At 42.8% G+C, this 20,924-nt stretch overlaps 1 protein-coding gene across 1 annotated transcript; it reads left to right on the forward strand.

The window, feature by feature from the left end:
- The first annotated feature begins 10,462 nt into the window (after nucleotides 1–10,462).
- SDCBP (syndecan binding protein) lies at nucleotides 10,463–20,886 on the forward strand. The gene is made up of 8 exons (XM_060243731.1): nucleotides 10,463–10,572; nucleotides 11,556–11,634; nucleotides 12,482–12,591; nucleotides 12,942–13,100; nucleotides 13,594–13,769; nucleotides 14,203–14,374; nucleotides 15,373–15,464; nucleotides 20,234–20,886. Exons 1-8 carry the CDS (start codon nucleotides 10,522–10,524, stop codon nucleotides 20,286–20,288), a joined length of 894 nt encoding a protein of 297 aa, XP_060099714.1. The 5' UTR covers nucleotides 10,463–10,521; the 3' UTR covers nucleotides 20,289–20,886.
- The last annotated feature ends 38 nt before the right edge of the window (nucleotides 20,887–20,924 follow it).

Genomic DNA, 20,924 nt, shown 5'->3' on the forward strand with positions numbered 1-20,924 from the left:
GGGCCTCCTAAGCGAGCACATTCACACATCGTTGTTACTTTATCGTTCTCAGGCCTGGCTGGCCTTGGGCACTTCCTTGGTACCCATTATCTTTGAGAAGGCACAGTAATCTTTTTCTCATAGCTAGTTGCAGAGCTTGGCTACATAACAAAGGGGAAGGAGGGGGGGAAGGAGAGGTTGAGCTAGCAGCACTTGAATACAGTATGGCTTTTACCCAGGAGTCATTTCCTGAACCAAAGTTTGAACCAGAGTTGAAAATCTATGCTAGTAAAACATAACTCAGACTTGACATGTGCATGGGCAGCTGTTAATTTTACTTAGTTGCAGAGCTTTTTTTCTGGAAAAAAGGTGCCAGAACTCTTAAGAGGGAAATAAAACACATGGGATTCTTTGAAATAATATTATTTTCATGAATTATGGACTTACCTCTACTTTAAAGCAGTTTCCAAACTTTAGCCATGTCTCCAACTTAGTTCTTTCTTGGGTCTTGATTTTGAGGCATCCCCTCATTTTTTTTTAAAAAAAAATATGTTAATACTTCTCTGACATTACAAGTGATGTCATGTTCCATAGTGCCCCTCATAAGGTTGCCAATCTCCAGGTGGGGGCAGGGAATTCCCTGGTTTGGAGTCCCTCCACCTGCTTCAGGGTCATTTTTTTTTAGTGGCACTAAAATATCAGTACTGTTATATTGCTGTAATGCCAGGTCATGCAGGTTCATGGAATTCCCAGCTTTTATTTTTCTATAAAGTACATTTATAGCCATGTCCATCATGCAGGAAACAAGGATATTTCTATGATGGAAGAAGCTAGAGACTTACATGTAGAACAAAATAAACCTATCATTACAATGGTATATTTATATCAATATTTTGATGTTTTTTTCTTTAAAAATGCTGCCATTATATAAGTATACATACAATTAAAGTTTTTTAAAAGAAAGAAATGTTCTCTTGGAAATTAAATCTATTATTATTGGTCTGGCTCCAAAGTACCACAGTCTCTGACTGTAGAATGGAATTTTCCCTCTTCCCCCTTCTGCTGCAGCCCACCGTGCCTGCCCCTCTCGCAGTACCAGGAGCTAGGGGACCTACCAGCGCACTAGGCAGGATGTAGGAGCCTGCAGTAAGAGTGGGAATTGTTGAACATTCCTAATACACCAGCATAAATCAAGGTTGGGAGGCAACATATTTTTCAGAACACATAACAGGCATTCACTTTCCCCAAGCATTTATAAATACACCATGCCTATAAAATTGCATATACACCAATGAATATTATGTGTGCAGCTAAAATTATCCAGTCAAAAATATTTACATTAACATTAGCCAAATTGCGGGATCATCAAAAAGACTTTCTTTGGGTGCAAACCATCATCAAGGCACTGCCATGATTCATTTTTGTGTATTTAAAGAGTGTGTCTGACATATACAAGCCACAAAGGCTAAATAATGTGGCTATGGTTTGCTCGAGAAGTGAAGAGAGAATGAGAATGTAAAATATTTAAGAGAATACATTATTAAAGGATACAGAATGGAAACAGAAACATTAGATATTGTCACCACAGGAAACTAGCATTGGAAAGGAAGAAGAAAAAAGATAAAAATAAAGAAAACTGGAGAAAGAAAAGACAGAGGGGGAAAAGGTTTAAAATTAATTTATACAAATAAAGAATTACTGAGCAGTATAATTAGAACAGGGGTGGGGAACATCAGGACGGAGATCACTTGGTCTGGCCCTCAGGGATTGCTGGGCCAAGCCCCCCCCCTTGCTCTCGTGGGCATTGAGAAGGACTGCTGCTGGGGTATGTGGGTGCCTTTAAAGGTCTGCTGGGAGCAGCTGAAGGGAGGGTGGGAGGGCTGACACGGGTGGGAGGTGGGAGTCAGTTTAATTTGCACCCATGATTATCCTAGATGATGTGGCCTAATATGCTAAGGAGTGTGTGACCTACTATGCTAATATTAGGGGATGCAGTCTAATATGCCTGGACCTAGGTATTTGCCTAGGGCGGTGGGTCGGTGTGTGTGTGAATTAGGCTCTCCCCATATGACTTCAAATAGAAAACCAATTATTTGCATTAATTTTGCGAGCCTGAATTGTTCTCCCTTGGCGGAGCACTGTTTTTTAAGTTGATAATTTTGTATGGCCCGCAAATGATGTTATAAATAACCAAATGGCCCTTGGCAGAAAACAGGTTCCCCACCCCTGAATTAGAAAGCACGTAATTGTCCAACCTCCTGTGCCCAGTGCATTCATCCTGAGGTTGATAATAAATAAATAAATACTGATGGAGAATAAAGGCATCCTATGATGATCCAGATTGTAGGATGCCAAAGATGTATAAAAATCAGATTTTCTTAAGGATGCACAAGAAATTTAGAAATGCAAATCCAGTTAAGACCAGCAAGCCATCTGTTGCTACAGGACAAAAGAAACCCTCAGTTTATCAGTTATGTTAGATCTGAAAAAGTATTCTGAAGTTACCTGGGATAATTCAGTTTTTGAAGCAAACCTAAGTAATCTGAGTAATCCAATCAATCCAATACTGCCAACTTAATCCATAAAAGATCACATTTTCCTATATTTCAAGATACCTTTTTTAACATAATGGTGAGCTTCCAAAATTATTTATAATAGGACAATCAAGAGATATAGTGTTTTTACTTCTTTCTAATAAAGAGCAGTGCATTTTGAATTATTTTAAACAGAACTGAACTGTGGACATGAATTAAATTCAGCAGTGGTACCTGTTGAGCTGTTGTCCAGGTCATTCGGAAACCAGGTGCTTAAAACATTAGAAACAAAACCTGTACATTCTCTTTATTGCTTGCATGATTCATATAAAAACTGTATGAGGAACATAGTCGTTTGTCATGAGACTGGTTTGCAGTACAAAGTAGTAACGTCATCATACTGAGGGTTTTCTTTTGATTGAGCAACTTTGTTAGAGATAAGTTCTACAGGTTTATAGGATGATGCGAATTGAAGGAACCATGTTATATAGAAAGACTTCCCGCATATCCATGTAAACCTGTGTCGGAGCGGGAGTAGCAGAGTGAGGGAGATGACTTGCCCGACACAGGGCTTCAGGAAAGAAAATCAGGCTTACACGTGCAACTAGTGCCAAAAGGTGTATTAACATATATACACAACAAGTGCTCTCTTGTGCAGTCTATACAATATCACCTCCACGGACAAAGTGCTTCGCCTAACCACCATCTCACAGGGAGAGACCTGTGTGATGCACACACAGATCATATATAGTCCAAGCAGCCAATCCTGGCCATGCTGACTCAGCAGATTGCATCACTTGGCTTCTGCCGGCTCAAGCCGGTCTGCTGATCAGGTCACTGTGACCTAGCCTGGCAGCTAGATCACCAGCTGTCATACTGTGGCTGTCAGACTGGGTTTATGTAGATTCTTGCTCCAACACACCTCCTAATCTATTTAAACCCAGTGCACCAAAACACTTTACACAGTTTACATACATGTCCACCAGCAACATTACAGTTCATATTTACGTAGCTCGGAACCCTTTCCGGAATTCGTTCAGGAACTCATCATGATTGTAAAACACATCATCGTGTTCCTGTTCAGCCAGCTCTTTCAGACGCTTGGCTTCAGCCTCCATCTCCCTTGCCTCGCACTCTGCCACCCAGGCTTTCCATTTCTTAGCCTTTTCTTTTAACATTTCCTCTAATCCGGGTGGGTCTGGATTGACAGTCAGAGTGACATAGGGACACTTGTACCTAGCGGGACGTTGGCCTTTGGTGGACCTGGCAGACACCCGTGGCCCTGTGCTTGGACCAGCTTTGTCTTCTTCGGGTTGCTCTGTTCCCACCTCCTGGGCTGGTTGCTCTGCCCCTGTAATTGGGTGTTGAACCTCCTGACTCTCACACTTTACCTCCAGTTCCTGCATTTGAGGCTCTGCCTCCTGACTCTGCTCGTCGGGCTCTGTGCCAGCATTCGGCTCACCTTCTCCAGCCCCACTGGGTGCCACCTCCTGGGCTGGAGTTCTGGGCTGCGCTCCAACATCGTTATCGCTACTTGGCAGCAGGACAAATTGTTTCTGCAAGGAGTGCAACCTTGGCCAGCTGCTTTCTTCATTGAACTGGGCACTCTTACTAAGTGTTATCTTGCTTTTGCTATTGCAGAAACGATAACACCTGGCCCTTGGCTTGTAGCCCAGAAAAATTAGGCTCTCTGCCCGGACATCCCCCTCCCCGCTACTCGTGGAGTGGATGCCAACCCGAGCCCGTGACCCAAAGACTTTTAAAGAACTCAAATCTGGGGTCTTGTTCAACAGTAACCTGTAAGGCACATTTTTCACAGTATTACACCAAACCCTATTTTGCAAAAAAACAGCTGCATGTATGGTTTCTGCCCAATAGGTCATTGGCAGTTGTGCACCCTCTAACATGCAATACATCACATTCTGCAATACAGCCCCATGCCCATTTTCTCGGGGCGTTGCCGGGTTCGTCAGACGGTGGGCGATGCCCTTGTTCTCCAGCCAACGTTTCATCTGGTTAGATAAGAATTCCCCCCCTCTGTCGGTTTGTACAGCCAGGAGATTAACCCCTAATTGTCTCTCCACTGCTTTGACCCACTTGGTGAATGTCTTATACACCTCAGACTTATGCACCATGGTGAAAACCCACGCGTACCTCGTGTGGTCGTCGGTGGCCACCAAGCAGTATCTCCTCCCCGACAGACTCTTTGGCAATGGGCCAATAACGTCTAAATGGACTAGTTCCAGGGCTCGTGTGCTTTCCCTTGAGCTTTCTTTAGCAACAGCACACGCCTTGCTTTTGGTCTTCTTGCAGACCTGGCAATCCAAGTAACATTTGCAAGGATTTACTTTCAAACTAGGCACAAGCTCCAGGGTTTTCTTTAACGCCCTAAATCCGCAGTGCCCAAGTCTCCTATGGAGCAAATGTATACAATTATTGTGCACAGGCTCATTCGACACCTGAGCCACCTGGGCACAATCACTCTGGACCACATACAGTTTACCTTCCCTCTTTCCTGTCACAAGCAACTTTCCCCCACCTCCCAGGATTTTGCAGCAGGTTTTCTCAAATCTCACCTGGTATCCCTGGTCAAACAGTGTGCTAACACTCAACAGGTTAGACTGCAGTGAGGGTACATACAACACATTTTGCAACATACATTTCAGTGCAGGAAATTCCACATTGCCTGAGCAAACAGAATTGGCAGTGGTCCCATCAGCCAATCTCACATACTTATGCTCAGGACTGTCAATGTTTTTCAACAACTCCTTCTCGCAGCAGAGATGGCTCGTTGCCCCGGAGTCTAAAATCCAAGCAGACCCTGTGCTCTCTACTGCAGACGTGACCAGCCGGGTTGCTTCCTCACACGGGCTGGCGGTCCTCCGCTCTCGCCGCACACGCCCCCGCCTCTTCACCCTCTCAGGGCAAGCTCGGAGCAGGTGCTGCGACGACCCGCATCCATAGCAGCGACGGACTGCAAACGCAGTCGGCTCCACTTCCTCCACCTTCGGACGCCTGCCAGCAGCAAAAGCTGGCTCATTCTTGGCTGTCTTCCCGGACACACCGATAACAGCACGCTGCCCGGCCGACACCCCCGGACAGCTCACGGCCGCAATTCTCTCTTGGAAGTCAAGCAGGTGGGCACAGACGTATTCCATGGTCAGGGTCGCTACGTCCACCGTCTCCAGAGAAGGTATCAGGGGAGTGTACTCAGGTGGCAACGACGACAGCAAAATGTACACTCTGTCGTCTGGAGCTACAGTCTTGCCTCTTGCCTCCAGCTCAACGAAACAGTCCGTTAGCCGTTTGATGTGATCTTTCACACACCCTCCAGCCGGCATAACGGTGCGGAACATCCTCCTTGTCAAGGCCACCGGCGTTCCTCGCCTCCGGCTCTTTCCAAACTCACAGTCAGCTCAACTCTCACCTCTCTCCTCCGCGCAGCGGAACCGCCCTGGGCCCATAACCCTGTCGGAGCGGGAGTAGCAGAGTGAGGGAGATGACTTGCCCGACACAGGGCTTCAGGAAAGAAAATCAGGCTTACACGTGCAACTAGTGCCAAAAGGTGTATTAACATATATACACAACAAGTGCTCTCTTGTGCAGTCTATACAATATCACCTCCACGGACAAAGTGCTTCGCCTAACCACCATCTCACAGGGAGAGACCTGTGTGATGCACACACAGATCATATATAGTCCAAGCAGCCAATCCTGGCCATGCTGACTCAGCAGATTGCATCACTTGGCTTCTGCCGGCTCAAGCCGGTCTGCTGATCAGGTCGCTGTGACCTAGCCTGGCAGCTAGATCACCGGCTGTCATACTGTGGCTGTCAGACTGGGTTTATGTAGATTCTTGCTCCAACAACCTGTACAATCTGAGAAGGAATCCTTCACAGCACTAGTTTACACATGCATGCTTACCATTTGATTATTGCACATAAAATAACATCATTCACCTCTGCACTCTTCATAGGAGCAATACATTAATAGTGCAATCATGCACAGAAATCATGTGATCTATATTCATGAGAACATGAATGTGACTATCTACTTTGCTATTCCTCAGAAAGTTTGTTTGAAAGATTTTCCGTTTGTTTTCCATGTAGAAATTGGCGCTGGCAGTAGATTCAAACAGCAGATCGCAGCAGCTACTTCCATGACTATAAGTGCATCACTGCAGTCTTCCTTGTTCTTCCAAGTTGGTACAGATACGATTTGCTAAAATATCTTATTTGTGTACAAAACACCAGTTTAAGTGAGGGCACATGGAAGACAGGATCAGTGACTTCTTTGATTATAAAACAATGCATCTTGCCAATTTTTTAACAAGGGCGTTTCTGGTGTTTATGTTCCCACTGTTCACCCCCTGGAATGTTATGCAGGTTAATTAAACTGCAGAAACACCCCCCTCCGCGCGCGTATGGATTTCAAGCAGGCTCCCAAAGTAAGCCCACCTAAAAGGTAAAGGTAGCTCCCTGTGCGAGCACCAGTCGTTTCCGACTCTGGAGTGACGTCGCATCACGAGGTTTTCATGGCAGACTTTTTACGAGGTGGTTTGCCATTATTAGCGGCCACGCGGCGCAGAGTGGTAAAGCAGCAGTACTGAAACCTGAGTTCGATTCCGCCGGAAGTTGGATTCAGGTAGCCGGCCCAAGGTTGACTCAGCCTTCCATCCTTCCCAGGTCCCCCCAGCTTGCTGAAGGGAAAGTGTAAAAGATTGGGGAAGGCAATGGCAAACTACCCCGTAAAAAAGTCTGCCGTGAAAACGTTGTGAAAGCAGCGTCACCGCAGAGTCGGAAACGACTGGTGCTTGCACAGGGGACCTTTGCTTTCCTTGCTATTATTACTACTCCTAAACAGGCCCACCTATCGCTCCCCCACTTGACTCGACCCACAGCTCCCCGCCTCCTCAAGCGTCACGAGCGTCTTGCGGGCAGCGCATGCGCAAGACTGCTCATTTGGTTTCGACCTCCACCTCCTCTTCAGAAGCAGCCTCCGCCTAGAGTAGAGTCCTTCTTGTGTTAACGGTCTGAGTCTCCGCCGTCTCGCTCGGTGAGTATCTCTGCTCTCGCCAGTCGGACTTCGGTCGCTTGCTGTGTGCTTCGGGGTGAGAGACGCTGGGGCAGTCCGAGGTAGGGCTGGGGGGTGACAGCCAGGGCTCCCCTTCGGGGCTGAAGTTCGGGCCTGCCGCCCTTTGGTCCTGAAGTCCAGGGAGAGAAGAGTGGGCTGCTTGCTTCTGTCGGTGACAAGGGACACGTAGTCTCCGCATGCCCCGAGGCACTCGTCGGCTTCCTCTTCGCGGAGCGTCCTGAAAGGGGAAGGGCCCTGCTGCCCCGATGTGTTTGGACGCCCCCCCCCCCCGGCCTCCGCCCTTCTTAAGGGGCTCAAAGCGCGTCGGAAGGGACGCTGGGCTCTCCTGTGACTCTCGCGAGGGACGAAAGAATATCCTGGCTGGGCTCCCAGTCTTCCGAGAGGCTCTGCGGGGGAGGGCTGGGTGCCAGCTTGATTCCCCCTCAGTCAGGGGAGGAAACTGGAGGAGGAATAAAGGGGAGAAAGGACATAGGCAGGTTGGGGGGAAATGGAGGCGCGGGAGAAAGAAAGACTCCTTTCACTCGGTTGCATGACGTCAAGTATTAAAAGTGGAAGGAGGAAGTACGCCTATTTTCATGAGTGGCGCAGTCTGCTTCCCTCTCCTGTGGCTACTGATTCAGCTTAGGATACGTGGGATGGTCTCTAAAGTAAGCAAAGTTAGAGGAATCCATGTGGCGTGGTGGTAGTTGGCTTGGCTGCTTCCAGCTTGTTGCTCAGAATATTTGATACATGGGGAAGGGACATTTACTTATTTATGTACATTTATATCCTTGCCTTTAGCTCCAGTGGGGACTCAAAGCAGTTCTCCCTGTCTCTTTGATCCATACAGCCACCCAGTGAGAGTGTAACTAGCTCAAGGGCACCCAGGGAGCTTCCATGGCAGTTGTGGAGTTGAACTCAATCTTCCTGACCTTAGTGTGACACTTTCACCGTACCATGCTGGTTCTCAAAAGATATATCTGTGAAGTTGCCTTACATTGAGATCACACCATTAGCCCATCAAAGTATTCACGATTGTCTATTCTGACAGTGGCTGTCCAGGGTCTCGGACAGAGGGCCTTTCACATCACCTGCTGTCTGGTCCCTTTAACTGGAGATGCTGGAGACTGAACATGACACCTTCTGCATGCCAAGCAAATGCTCTGCTACTGGGCCAGAGCTCCCATGCATATGAATTCTGAATGTAGTCACAGATAACATGGTGGCACAATTTATGTGTTAGCTGACTTCTTTCCCTCTGAATTCGATTATGTGACAATTGAATGCTAAGCATTTTTAGTTTTTCAGTGTAGGATATTGGTTTGTTTTTAGGCTTGGTGGGGAAATTTTCATCTTTTGTAGAGGTTTTTATAGAAAATTTGATTTTTAATCATCTAGGTCCTTAATTTTATCAATTTTTCTAACTGGTGAATGGTGGGTTTTTTACTCAGACTGACTACTCCCTGATCTGAGAATATCTCCTCAGAATAACAGCTTCATGAAGTACATGGGTTTAGCACAGGGGTTGCCAAACTTGCTTAATGTAAGAGCCACATAGAATAAACATCAGATGTTTGAGAAATGAAAGGAAGATGGGGTAAGGGGGATGTGAGGGGAAAGCAATTTTAAATGCATTCTCCAAGCTGCTGGTTGGTTTGGCAACGTGATTTAAAGAGAAAAATGTGTTATTCAAGCTGGCCAATGGGGTAGTGGGGACTTCGAGAGCCACACAGTATGTGTGAAAGAGCCACATGTGACTCCTGAGCCACAGTTCGGCCATCCCTGGTCTAGCAAATAACTGTTAAAGTTTAAATTAATGGTCATCTGGGTTACTGCTGCAGGAATAAATTGGGATTGGAGGAAAAGTGGAATAAAATATGATGAAGGTATGTGTTTTGGTTTTTTTTTACGGTGTAGTTGGCTACTTGCCTGTAAAAGAAGTTCTTTAGATTTCAGACAGTGGAAATAGCTGAGTTCTAGCTGTGTGATTTTTGGTGTTTTCCATGACTGGAATAGTTCCTCCAGATGGCCCTGTTGGAGCTGTAAACTGGCCTGTTCTCTCCCATCGGAAATGTTATTAATAAGACTGAGCTACTTTAAAAATAAAACTGTGGTGTTTTGAGTACTCTGTATTCTCTGAATGTTCTTTTTACAATTTGTATTGAATACTCAGGTAAATAGAGTTCATTAAACAGAATGCAAGACATGTACTTAGCATGTTATAAAAATAGATTGGGGAAATCTAGGTTCAGGTTTATTTTTGAGGAAGACAGGGACTGTGTTCGTGTGTGATCAAAAGCTCTGAAATAGCATATTAGGAATATTTTCTTTTTTGCAATCATTAAAAAATGACCTACAGTGACCACACACACACACCGGGCTTTTCAAGGCAAGAGATGTTCAGAGGTGGTTTGCTGTTGTCTGCCTCTGCCTAGCAGCTAGTTTTCTTGGTGGTCTCTCCAAGTACAAACCAGGGTTTACCCTGCTGAGCTTCCAAGGCCTGATGGGATTAGGTTAGCCTGACAAGGTTTTATGTGCTCAAAGTGTAGTCTACTGATGCACCATCATGTTCTGAATTGTTTCACTTGTCTTGTCATGCTTTGTATAGACAACAGCTTTGTTTCACATTTCTAAAATCCTAGTTCTTTTACATTGCTTGTAAGATATTATCCTATTGATTGGATTAATTTATATTGTCTAATCTTCTTAGTGTCAGTAATGAACTATAAATAAATATTCAGGGATATGATGTGATTTGTAACAGGTAGATAACTAACTGAACATCAGCCTATTTAAAAATAGAAGGCTTAGTCTCAGACTCGGCTGGATCAAGCAACTCCATGGGACAATATGCTCTCCCCTCCCAGTGTTCTATTATATATAACAGTCTTAGAATGAACAATTCTTTTTCTTTCTGTAGTGAAATTGGGTGAAAATGTCACTGTATCCTTCTTTGGAAGATCTGAAGGTGGACAAGGTAATTCAGGTATGTTAAGGATAAATTGAAAAAATGGATTTGTTGAAGGTAAATTTATATTGTGAAGAGCCAAGGTTATGTAGAAAGTAGTCATTAGTAGACAAAGAATCTCTCTCTCGGCTTGGCTTCGCGAATGAAGATTTAAGAAGGGTGCAGTAGTCCACGTCTGCTGCAGGCTCGCTGGTGGCTGACAAGACCAATGCGGGACAGGCAGATCCGGCCACAGTGGCTGCAGGGAAAAGTCTGATTTGGGGTTGGTGCTGTAGCAGTGCGATTCTTCCTCAATCTTCTTTTGTCCTCAAGACCAGCTATGCGTGCGTTCTCAAAGGAAGAGACAGCCTGGTGGATGGTGTGCCTCCGTGCTTTGCGATCTGAGGCTAGGTCAGACCACTGGTGATGGTTGATGCGACAGGTGCCAAGGGACAAAGAATAGTTGGCTGTATTACACTAATACAGGGGTGGCCAACGACAGCTCTCCAGATGTTTTTGCCTACAACTCCCATCAACCCCAGCCATTGGCCATGCTGGCTGGGGCTGATGGGAGTTGTAGGCAGAAAACATCTGGAGAGCTATCGTTGGCCACCCCTGCACTAATGGATATAAGCTGAAGTTGGGGTCTCTCTTTTTAGCAGGATGTTGTGTTGCAACTGACATAGGTGGGGGTGGATTGTGGGGAAGTCAAGGTTTATGCCAGTAAGCTTCACCTACTTACCTATGGCTGATATCATGGCTGGGGAACTTTGCATGCTGGACCTGGGAGATGATGCAGCAGCAGTGAACAAAACTGAAAATACTGCAGACTAAGTGCATGCATTCTTCCAGAGATGTGGCAAAGTGAAACTCATGTGAATTCCTATGTAAATAATATAGTGTGTCCCAAATGATGTGAAGCTCTCCAATATTTAAAAAAATTGAATGAGATCTTACTGCTAATGTTTCTTCATAATGGTTTTTGAAATTAAACTTCATGGAGTCTGTTTGCTGTTATATAGGCCCAGACAGCTTTCTCTTCAAATCCTGCCAATCCAGCAATTTTATCAGAAGCCTCAGCACCCACTTTTCAAGATGGAAGTAAGTTACTGTAGTGCGGAAAAGCATAAAGGGGAAAATTTGCATTGTATAGAAAAATACAGTTCTTATTGCATTAACAAGACTAAAGGGAGATAAATGACAAAGTTTAGGAAAATGAATTGTGGCTTAAGTGCTTAACATTATGTATATTTCCATTGTTTTTAGCATGATACTTAATGTTCTAGTCATTTTTGTGGTTCTTTGCCTTTCACTTGATTATATCTTTTCTCCTTTTGACTTTACACCTGTTTCCCCAAGATCCATGAATTGGAGAGGTTGCAGAGGAGGAAGGCTGAAAAACATTATTCTGATTTCATTTTTAAAAAGGCAGCTCAGCGAGTCTTAAATTATCACCTTTCACTGAGCTTAGTTTCCTGCACGAATAGTAAACCCTCCAACAGAACTTAAAAAAAATTCTAAAAGACCTGATAGTAGGAAATTTGTAAGCAAAATTGTTATAATGTTGACCCCTTTTTAGGAAATATTGTGCATTCCTTAACATGCCTGTTTTCTGTGAATTGAACTGTGTTTTACTTAAACAATTGCATTAGGGTTTTGAAGCGGAATGTATGGTATATGGGTATCAGTTGCTTGCCACAGTAACAATGCCAGCATTAAACAAATTGTCTTTGGGAATACCAGTCAACCAGTTAAATAATGTCAAATAAATGGCATTATCTTCCAGCACATGATGACTTTTTGTATGCTGTGAAGGAGGAATAGGTACACTGAATCCTGTTACTTGCTTTCATCATGTCTGGAGGAGAGGAGTGGGAACTATAATCTGAATAGGTCCTAAATATTTTATAGCACAAATCACTGTTTGGAATTGCTTTAATTTCTGTAGGTTTATATCCAAGACTGTATCCTGAACTTTCCCAGTATATGGGTCTGAGCCTGAGTGAAGAGGAGATACATAGAAACTTGGCAGTGGTTCCTGCTGCTGATTCTCAGGGGGTAAGTGTCAGTCCAGTGAGCGATCTCCTGTTTTGAGTTTGACATCTGATTTCCTGTAGTTAACTTCTGGGGGTTTTGTCCTAGCTTCTTTTAAGAGTACTAGAAATGCAAGTACAGAAATACTGTTCCACAAAATGTGGATATAGATGTTTCCTCCCCCAAGTATTCTGTTAATGTACTTACCAGTGTTGTGATACCTTTTAGCTGTTGCAGCTTTAGTCTTGATGCCAGAATCTTTTGCTGAAGCATAAAAAATTGCTGTACCAAATGAAGTTATATTCCATTTTAATCAAAGACCTGTGAATGATACATGATGCTGCTATAGTTTGCATATATTTTCTAATCCTCAGCTTGTTGCGAGGCCTTCTGGGGTGAATTACATGGTGGCTCCAGTAACTGGAAATGATGTTGGGATTCGTCGAGCAGAAATTAAGCAAGGGATCCGTGAAATAATCTTGTGTAAAGATCAGGATGGGAAAATTGGACTTCGTCTTAAATCAGTTGACAATGTATGTATGAAACTTTAGTATATCACCTTGTATACAATGTATGAATGAATTTAAAACAAATAATTTAAAGGAATATAGATCCAGATTTAAAGAAATATGAAGCAAGCATGAATTTTTAAAGGCTTAGATCCAGGCTAGCATTTCCATAGGCGCAAGAATGGAAACACTGGTCTGAATCCAAGCAAAAGCATTTAAATTTTATGTATCAGAAGACAAAGGAAATATGTATTACCATTTAGTGAACTGTTTCCTAGATACTGAGAAGTTGAATATACTGTTCTTTCCAGTAATGAGAGGTCATTGTTGATTTTTTTAAAGTATGGAACTTTGCAAAACAAAAACAAATTGAGTTTTGCTAAACTCCCACTATAGTTTTAAAAATGTCCTATGCTGCTTGCTATCTTCATCTTGTATACATCTTTTTAAATGCATTTGGTAGATCCTGATATTGTACAGTTCCTTGCTTGACATACAGCTCTGTCTTTGTGTTTAGGGTATATTTGTCCAGCTGGTTCAGGCAAACTCTCCAGCCTCACTGGCTGGCCTGAGGTTTGGGGACCAGGTTCTGCAAATCAACAGTGAAAACTGTGCAGGATGGAGTTCTGACAAGGCTCACAAAATTCTGAAGCAGATACCTGGAGATAGAATTTCAATGATTATTCGTGACAGGTAAAAGCTTCTAGAATAACTGTAGTTGTATGTTAAGGCTAATTTTTGGTTGCTTTTATGAAGAGAAAAGTTGATAGAGAATGTCTTTAAATTGTGTTTAATTTGTTCAGATCATGATCTACTAGTGGGACTAATAAATATGTACATAGATGAGAGAGGGATAGCTTATTTTTGACTTTATATTCTACCTTTCTCTTGAAAAGCAGCTTACATCTTTCTCTTCTCCATTCTATCCTCATAGCAGTCCATATGCTAGGGTAGGCCTGGGAGTACATGAGTGGCTCAAAATTACTTAGGAAGCTTCCATGGAACACTGAGGATTGGAATTTGAGTCTTTCAGATTGCATTCTGACACTTTAACCATCACTGTACCATACCGCTTACTGAACAGAACATTATACAATGACAATTGTAATTTTATTTTTCCTGATAGGCCTTTTGAGCGAACTGTTACCATGCACAAAGACAGCACAGGACATGTTGGCTTCATATTCAAAAATGGAAAGATAACTTCAATAGTAAAAGACAGTTCTGCTGCTAGAAATGGACTCCTGACAGAACATAACATCTGTGAAATCAATGGACAGAATGTAATTGGCCTGAAAGTGAGTAACGTGCTTGCTTAGGAAAAAAGAAAGCACCCCAATACTTGTGTGCCTTTAATTTTATTTTTATGATGTAATTGTGGCCATGCATGGAACAGGTCAAATGAGAAAATATTGCCTCAGATACTTAGTAATGCAGTCTTTGTGATTTTGTTTTATGTTCTGTTATGCTGTTATGTGCACCTCTAAAGTGGAGCAGTAGTAGTTGCTGGGGAAAGACTTGTTGCCTCTCTTGGAGCAGGCTACATATTTGGCTGCAGCGAGGACTCTGTCTGGGATATAAGAACAGGACACACTCTGCCCTCCCCCCCCCCCCCCGCAACACCACCAAAGAGAGAGGCTCTCAAAAGGGAAAGAATATTCTTGATTTCCTAATGAGTGCTGTATTCTGTCTGGGTACTAAGATCACAGGGAGAAGCCCTCCCAAGTGACCCATCAACTAGAGAAGCCATTTACAGTGGTCATTTACAGTGACAGCCCCTTGGTTATGGAATACCTTCCCGGAGTGGTGCACTTGGCCCACTCATGCTTTGTCTTTAGGAGGTAGCTGAAGATTGCTTTATTAATGTGTTCAGTTAAAATCAGCTCTGCCTACCAGTAATTTTTGATCAGTGTTTTTATGTATTTTATTGTTATTGCTGTTCATATTGTAAGCTGCCTTGAGTTCCTATAAAGTAAAAAGGCAATGACTACTAAAAATCTTAAATAAGATATGCATGCAGTTCTCTCCATTGCTCTTTCTCAGCTAACCTTGTAAAGCTAGTAGAGTGCAAAAACAGGGTAAATCCTGACAACAGTGGAGGAGTTTTTTGTCACTAGATAATAGCTAATCTTTGATAGTAAGCAGATGAATGCTTATTGAAAAGGCAGGGCTAATTTTTTCCCTTCGTCAGTCTTGTTTTTAAGAGGCTTTCTGGATCATAACACATCTCTAATAGGGCAATTAATCTCAATCTTTAAGACCTTCAGTACTCATTGCATCTGTAACACTTTCACAGGATTCCCAAACTGCAGATATCTTGACAACAGCTGCAAATGTAGTGACTATCACCATCATGCCTTCCCAGATTTTTGAGCACATAATAAAGAGGTATGTTTAAAACACTGTACTGTTTCTACCTTAACCTACCTTTTTGAAATTACAGGGAACACTGCTTTATCATAACTGAATTAATTTTGTGGTTTTGGAATAACTGCTTGATAAAAATGTAAAAACTATACACGTTGGGAGTACATCTGAGGGTCAACAACTTTATTCTATGTCAATGTTTCCCATTCGCAGGGTCATGACCCAGTACCTGACCACAGAAGCATCACTACCGGGTCACAAGAAAAGCCAAAGCTAGCCCCGCCCCCAGCAATGTATGACCTCTGCTCTGTTTCCTTCCTTCCCCCATTTCTCTGTTGTGCGGAGAAAAGTTAGTCTTGAAGACTGACACAAGCTGCAAAGCCTGAGCTCCGTTTGACTTCCTTCCTTCCCCTATCACTGTGTTGTGCAGAGAGGATCTGGGCTGCCTCTCCTTCCTTCTCCCCCCCCACAGTGTTTGAGAGAAAAGCTGGAGTCCATTGACACTTTAGACCCATGAAGTGTTCTTCAAAGTATGAGCTTTCATGTGCCTTGCAGTATGTTCTTTTGGGGAGATTTCTCTCGGAGGCCAAGGCAGCAAAGAAGGGGGGATGTATTTTTCAGCTGGGAGGGGTGGGGTGTGGGCATTCCAGTAGCTATTTTTTTTACCAAATGACCCCTGGGCAGAATTGTTGTGGACTGGGGTCATCTGATGGTGAGTAAGGCTTTTTCTTTCTTTGTCCCCCCCCCTTTTTTCCCTGCATGTGATGCTCTGTCTGTATTGGTGCGGGGGGGGGGAAGCAACAGTGGGAGGGCTTCTAGTGTCCTGGCCCCACTGGTGGACATTCTGGTGCTTTTTGGACATTGTGTGAGCGAATTTTGGACTGGATGGTCCACTGGCCTGATTCAACATGGCTTCTCTTATGTTCTTTCTTTCCATGTGTTTCTTTTCTTTTCCTTCCATTTCATTCTTTCCTTCTTTTCATTTTTACTGGATGAAACTTTTCTGTTCATCATACTGTTGCAGACATAGGAGCTCTGCCAATGAAAACACCAGTTGTACCCCCAGTTGTAGCCAGCTGACCTTTGTATGAGATTTCTGTGTGAGTGAGTGAGAGGTGTGGGGCAGAAAGAGAGTATTGGAAATTACTGCTGTATATCTTAACAGCACTGGAAGTGATGGTACTGTGAACTTGACACCATTTTACTGGTCCTTCTTTTAACAGCTGTCTGACACCAAAATTAAACTCCTCCTGTAGATATTTAAAAGGATAAAAGAAGTTGTTTTTAAAGGCATGGGAAACAAAGCCAGTAAAAAGCTGCAAGCCCCTCATAAATATACTTTTGGGGATAACTGCAGAAAAGCTTGTATGAACTTCATATAACATGAAATTAATTCATTGTTTGCAGTATAATTCTCTGCTACCTTTCATAGCAATTTCCCAATAGCTGTCAAAAGATTTTCTTGAAACCAAGCAAGCTTGGCAGTAGCTTGAGGCAGGGTTCCAGTAGTATCAGCTGAAGGAAGGGGCTAATAAATGTGACAGCATATTTTGAGGTAGAGCAGCTGCAAGGGTCCAGTGTAGGTGGTACACAGTGCTGGCATTCGTAACGGCAATGGCAACAGCACTCCCAACTGCATACACTGGCCAGTGCTGTTGAAGAAGGGGTTTGATCCGGAAGTGACATCACTTGGCCCTTGGCCTGGTCCTGCTTTTAACACCACAGGAAATGACATAATTCCTGGCTCCACCCCTGAATTTTAGTGGGCCACGAAGGAGAATTGTAAAAATAACCGGGCCACAGAAAAGAAAAGTTTGGGAAACCCTGTTCTATGTTAAGTGATAATGCATCTATTATTACTGAAGATCAGAGCTGACGATTAGAATCATAGAGGTGGAAGGGACCTCCAGGATCATCTAGTCCAACCCCCTGCACAATGCAGGAAATTCACAAATATCTCCCCCCCCCCATGCCCCCAGTTACCCCTGCTCTATGCCTAGAAGATGGCAAAAAACCCAGCACTAGTATTTCAGTGGTATTTTTGGCAGATACTGTTGATGCTGGGATAACAAACATAAAACAGGGATGCCACTTTCTGAAAAGTCAGGAAAGTGGAAATTGGTCAGGGAAATTGTGATTAAAATATATTCAAGCAGTAGATTTTTGGCCTGCTGCTGCAAGAGCATGATCTGTTTTTGTGGTAACTGAAACAGAGAAGTAGCAGACTACAAGTAAAACTTAATGATCCCCTTTCCCAGCCCCACTCTTAGCAAAAAGCCTAATGTGTTTGTTGAGCTCTGTCCTTGCATGATTTCCAGAGTTTGCCTGTTGCATTTGCAAAGCAAGGCTAGTTTAAACATTCAGCAAAATATATGAACTTTAAACATATCTTTTCATCTCTACCTGCTAGTACTGCATTTAACTTACATACAAAGATAAGCATGTTTTTGAGTCATGCTTATGTATGGAATGGACGTTTTGTCTCCTGCCAAACCCAGCAAAGTTGCAAATGAGTTTTGCTGCTGTTGGATTTCACAGACAACTAGCACTTTCTTCTCTGCACTATGCAAAGTAAATTTTGTTCCTGCTGAAGTTTACAGACTACCAGCTCTCTTACTTTTTCCTGACTTCTTCCATGCACAAAGGTTGCAAATGAGAGTTGTCTGCTTCTCTAGATTGCAGAGACTCCGCTTCCTTTCTTGATGCTGATCTGCTCATTTGGAAAATTCCAACTTGTTAGCATTCAGAATTCACTTGAATTGAAGTTTGTATCTTGGTGTAATTTTGGGGGCAATTGCAAAACAGATTTGCTGCAGTTAACATTGAAAGAAGCTGATATTCTCTTACTTTGACAAATATTTTTGCAGTTGAGACCTGGGTAATTGTAGAGTGGAACATTTCATGAAGTCTTGCATTAATTCAACATGACCTATTCATTTTTTAACTTACGGTTATATTTGCATAAGAGCCCCGTGGCGCAGTGTTAAAGCTGCAGTACTGCAGTCCTAAGCTCTGCTCACAACCTGAGTTCGATCACCGGTGGAAGCTGAGCTTTCAGGTAGCCGGCTTGAGGTTGACTCAGCCTTCCATCCTTCTGAGGTCAGTAAATGAGTACCCAGCTTGCTGGGGGGAAAATGTAGATGACTGGGGAAGGCAGTGGCAAACCACCCTGTAAAAAGTCTGCCATGAAAACGTTGTGAAAGCAGTGTCACCCCAGAGTTGGAAACGACTGGTGCTTGCACAGGGGACCTCTCCTTTCCTATATTTGCATGGTGGTCAGGGAAATTGGCAAATGTTGGTCAGGGAAGGAAATGAAAAATAAAATTTTAGTGGTAACCTTGTAAAACTTGTATAGCTAAGCTGGTTATGTTCATACACAGTCAGCTCCAGCTAATGGAAACCAAATGTTTTAAAGTTAAATCTGCTTGTTAATAATAATACAAACAAGTCATGACCTGTAGATAAGTATCTTGCCAAAAGGGTCCTTGGGGAACTGAGGGATAAGCCTTCAGTAATGTACTCTGCAGTCTGTGTTCTAACTCTCCTCTCCTCCCAGTAGGAAAGATAGCCTTACTTGGAGCTGAAAAGTTAGGTCCGGGAGGGAGATGTAACTTGGAGTTTACTTGTCAGAAGATGTATGTGTTTATTCCATTCTCTCAGGATAAAGTCCATGTACATTCCTTTGTGTAACACCCCCCCCCCCCCCCCAGTGTTTAATAGCTGAAGATGTTCCTTATGACTCAAGTAAGAATGACTTGAAAGGCAATAGATTAGAGTTCATCTGGGAGAGATCATAGAACCACTTGCATAGCAGTGATGTACTCTAAACAAATCTTCAGTATGAAGGCTTGGAGGAAAAAGTGTAAATGTGTTTCTTGTTGCAAGGACCCTTTCCATTTTTTTCTGATAACAAATTGGAAAGTTTTGAGGAGCACTAAAGGCAACTTAAATTTTTTTCTTCAAATGAGTAAAATGTGCTAACATAGCATAGACTGCAGCAGCTTTCTTGCTTTGGTACGGAGTGCTACATTTATGCTTCTAAATTGTGTAACTGTCTTAACTAATCCAACTGTATATCCTAACCTAAGTTATAAAGTATGAATTTTGAATTAAAGTAACAGTAGGTTTAGATAGGAAACTTGCCTAAATTAAAGTTTTTCCATATTTTTTTAATTTGTGTGTGGTGGGGGCGGGGGGGGGGAACTGCCAGACAATAGCTAGAACAGAGGTTTCAAATTCTGTGGTCTCTTTCCATCTTTTTGGATGCATTCTGCTTTTTCACCGAGGATTCAAACAGCTTACACTTTCTCATTTTATTCTCACAGAATACTCATGTTTGGCACATTAAGCAGATACAAGCTCACGGTCACATGACAAGTTTCCATAGCAGGGTGGGGATTTGAACCTTGGTTGCCCCAATCCTTGTTTGATGGTATTTACTGAGAAACACTGGCTTTGTGATCTCTGGTTTATATTTTATGCTCCTGGAATTAACAGCTTTTACTTTTTTTCCTTGATTGTCTTGGGGTTTGTTTCATAGAAGAGGATATATACTAGCTAGAGGCATTAACCTCTGTGTAAGGGGAAAATAGTTTTAGTATATTACCATTGGAGAAGTATGTGGATACAAGCTATGACAGTAAGCATTTTTGTACCATTTTGGACCTTGCTTCATGGTTACAGATCAAACAAGTACAAGTTTGTGCCATGTATGAAATTACTTTAATGTTTAACCTCCCTCCCCAGTAATAATGTCTGTAAAGAGTGTTTTGTTTTGTTTTTATTCCTAGGATGGCCTCAAGCATTATAAAAAGCAAGATGGATCACACTATCCCTGAAGTTTAAAATTTGAGCTATTTTGCTGTGGATACATCTATAATAAGAACTCTGCTAAACTCTTCATTCAGAATTTATGTTCTGCACATGAGCCTTTAAAAGCCGAAGAGGAGAGCTGCTGCATTGCATTATGATTCCAACTCATGACCTTTGTTTACCAGCTGTGAACATGGTAGCCTTACACTAGCTTCAGAAAATATAGAACTATGTAATGCTTCTTTTCATACGGCTATACTGTATATTTCCCCTCTAACTATAAGCCATAGTGGAAGAAAACTGATGTATACCATGTTAGTATTTACTATTTGTGATTCAAGCCTGTTGCTGCTCTTTGTACTCTTTTCAGATACTTTAGTTTTTTACACTACTTTCTGCTTGCAAAGATACCTTGTGATGACTCTAGTGCTAGTAATTTTGTTTACAAAAGCATGCCTCTTAAAGTTGAGCATAACAATGCTATCATTCCATATGTATTCTAATTAGAAGCATAGCTGAGCATCTAGGTGTCAATCTTTTTATTGCTATCCAGTCATTTTGATATGTTTGACCTTACTTTCACTGTTAATTCAAATAAATTGTTGCTAAACTTCTTGTTTTCTAATTAAAATGGCATTATGAGGTCATAATTAAATACTTTTTCTACGA

The sequence above is a fragment of the Heteronotia binoei genome, chromosome 7, assembly GCF_032191835.1.
Source record: "Heteronotia binoei isolate CCM8104 ecotype False Entrance Well chromosome 7, APGP_CSIRO_Hbin_v1, whole genome shotgun sequence".
NCBI lineage: Eukaryota > Metazoa > Chordata > Lepidosauria > Squamata > Gekkonidae > Heteronotia > Heteronotia binoei.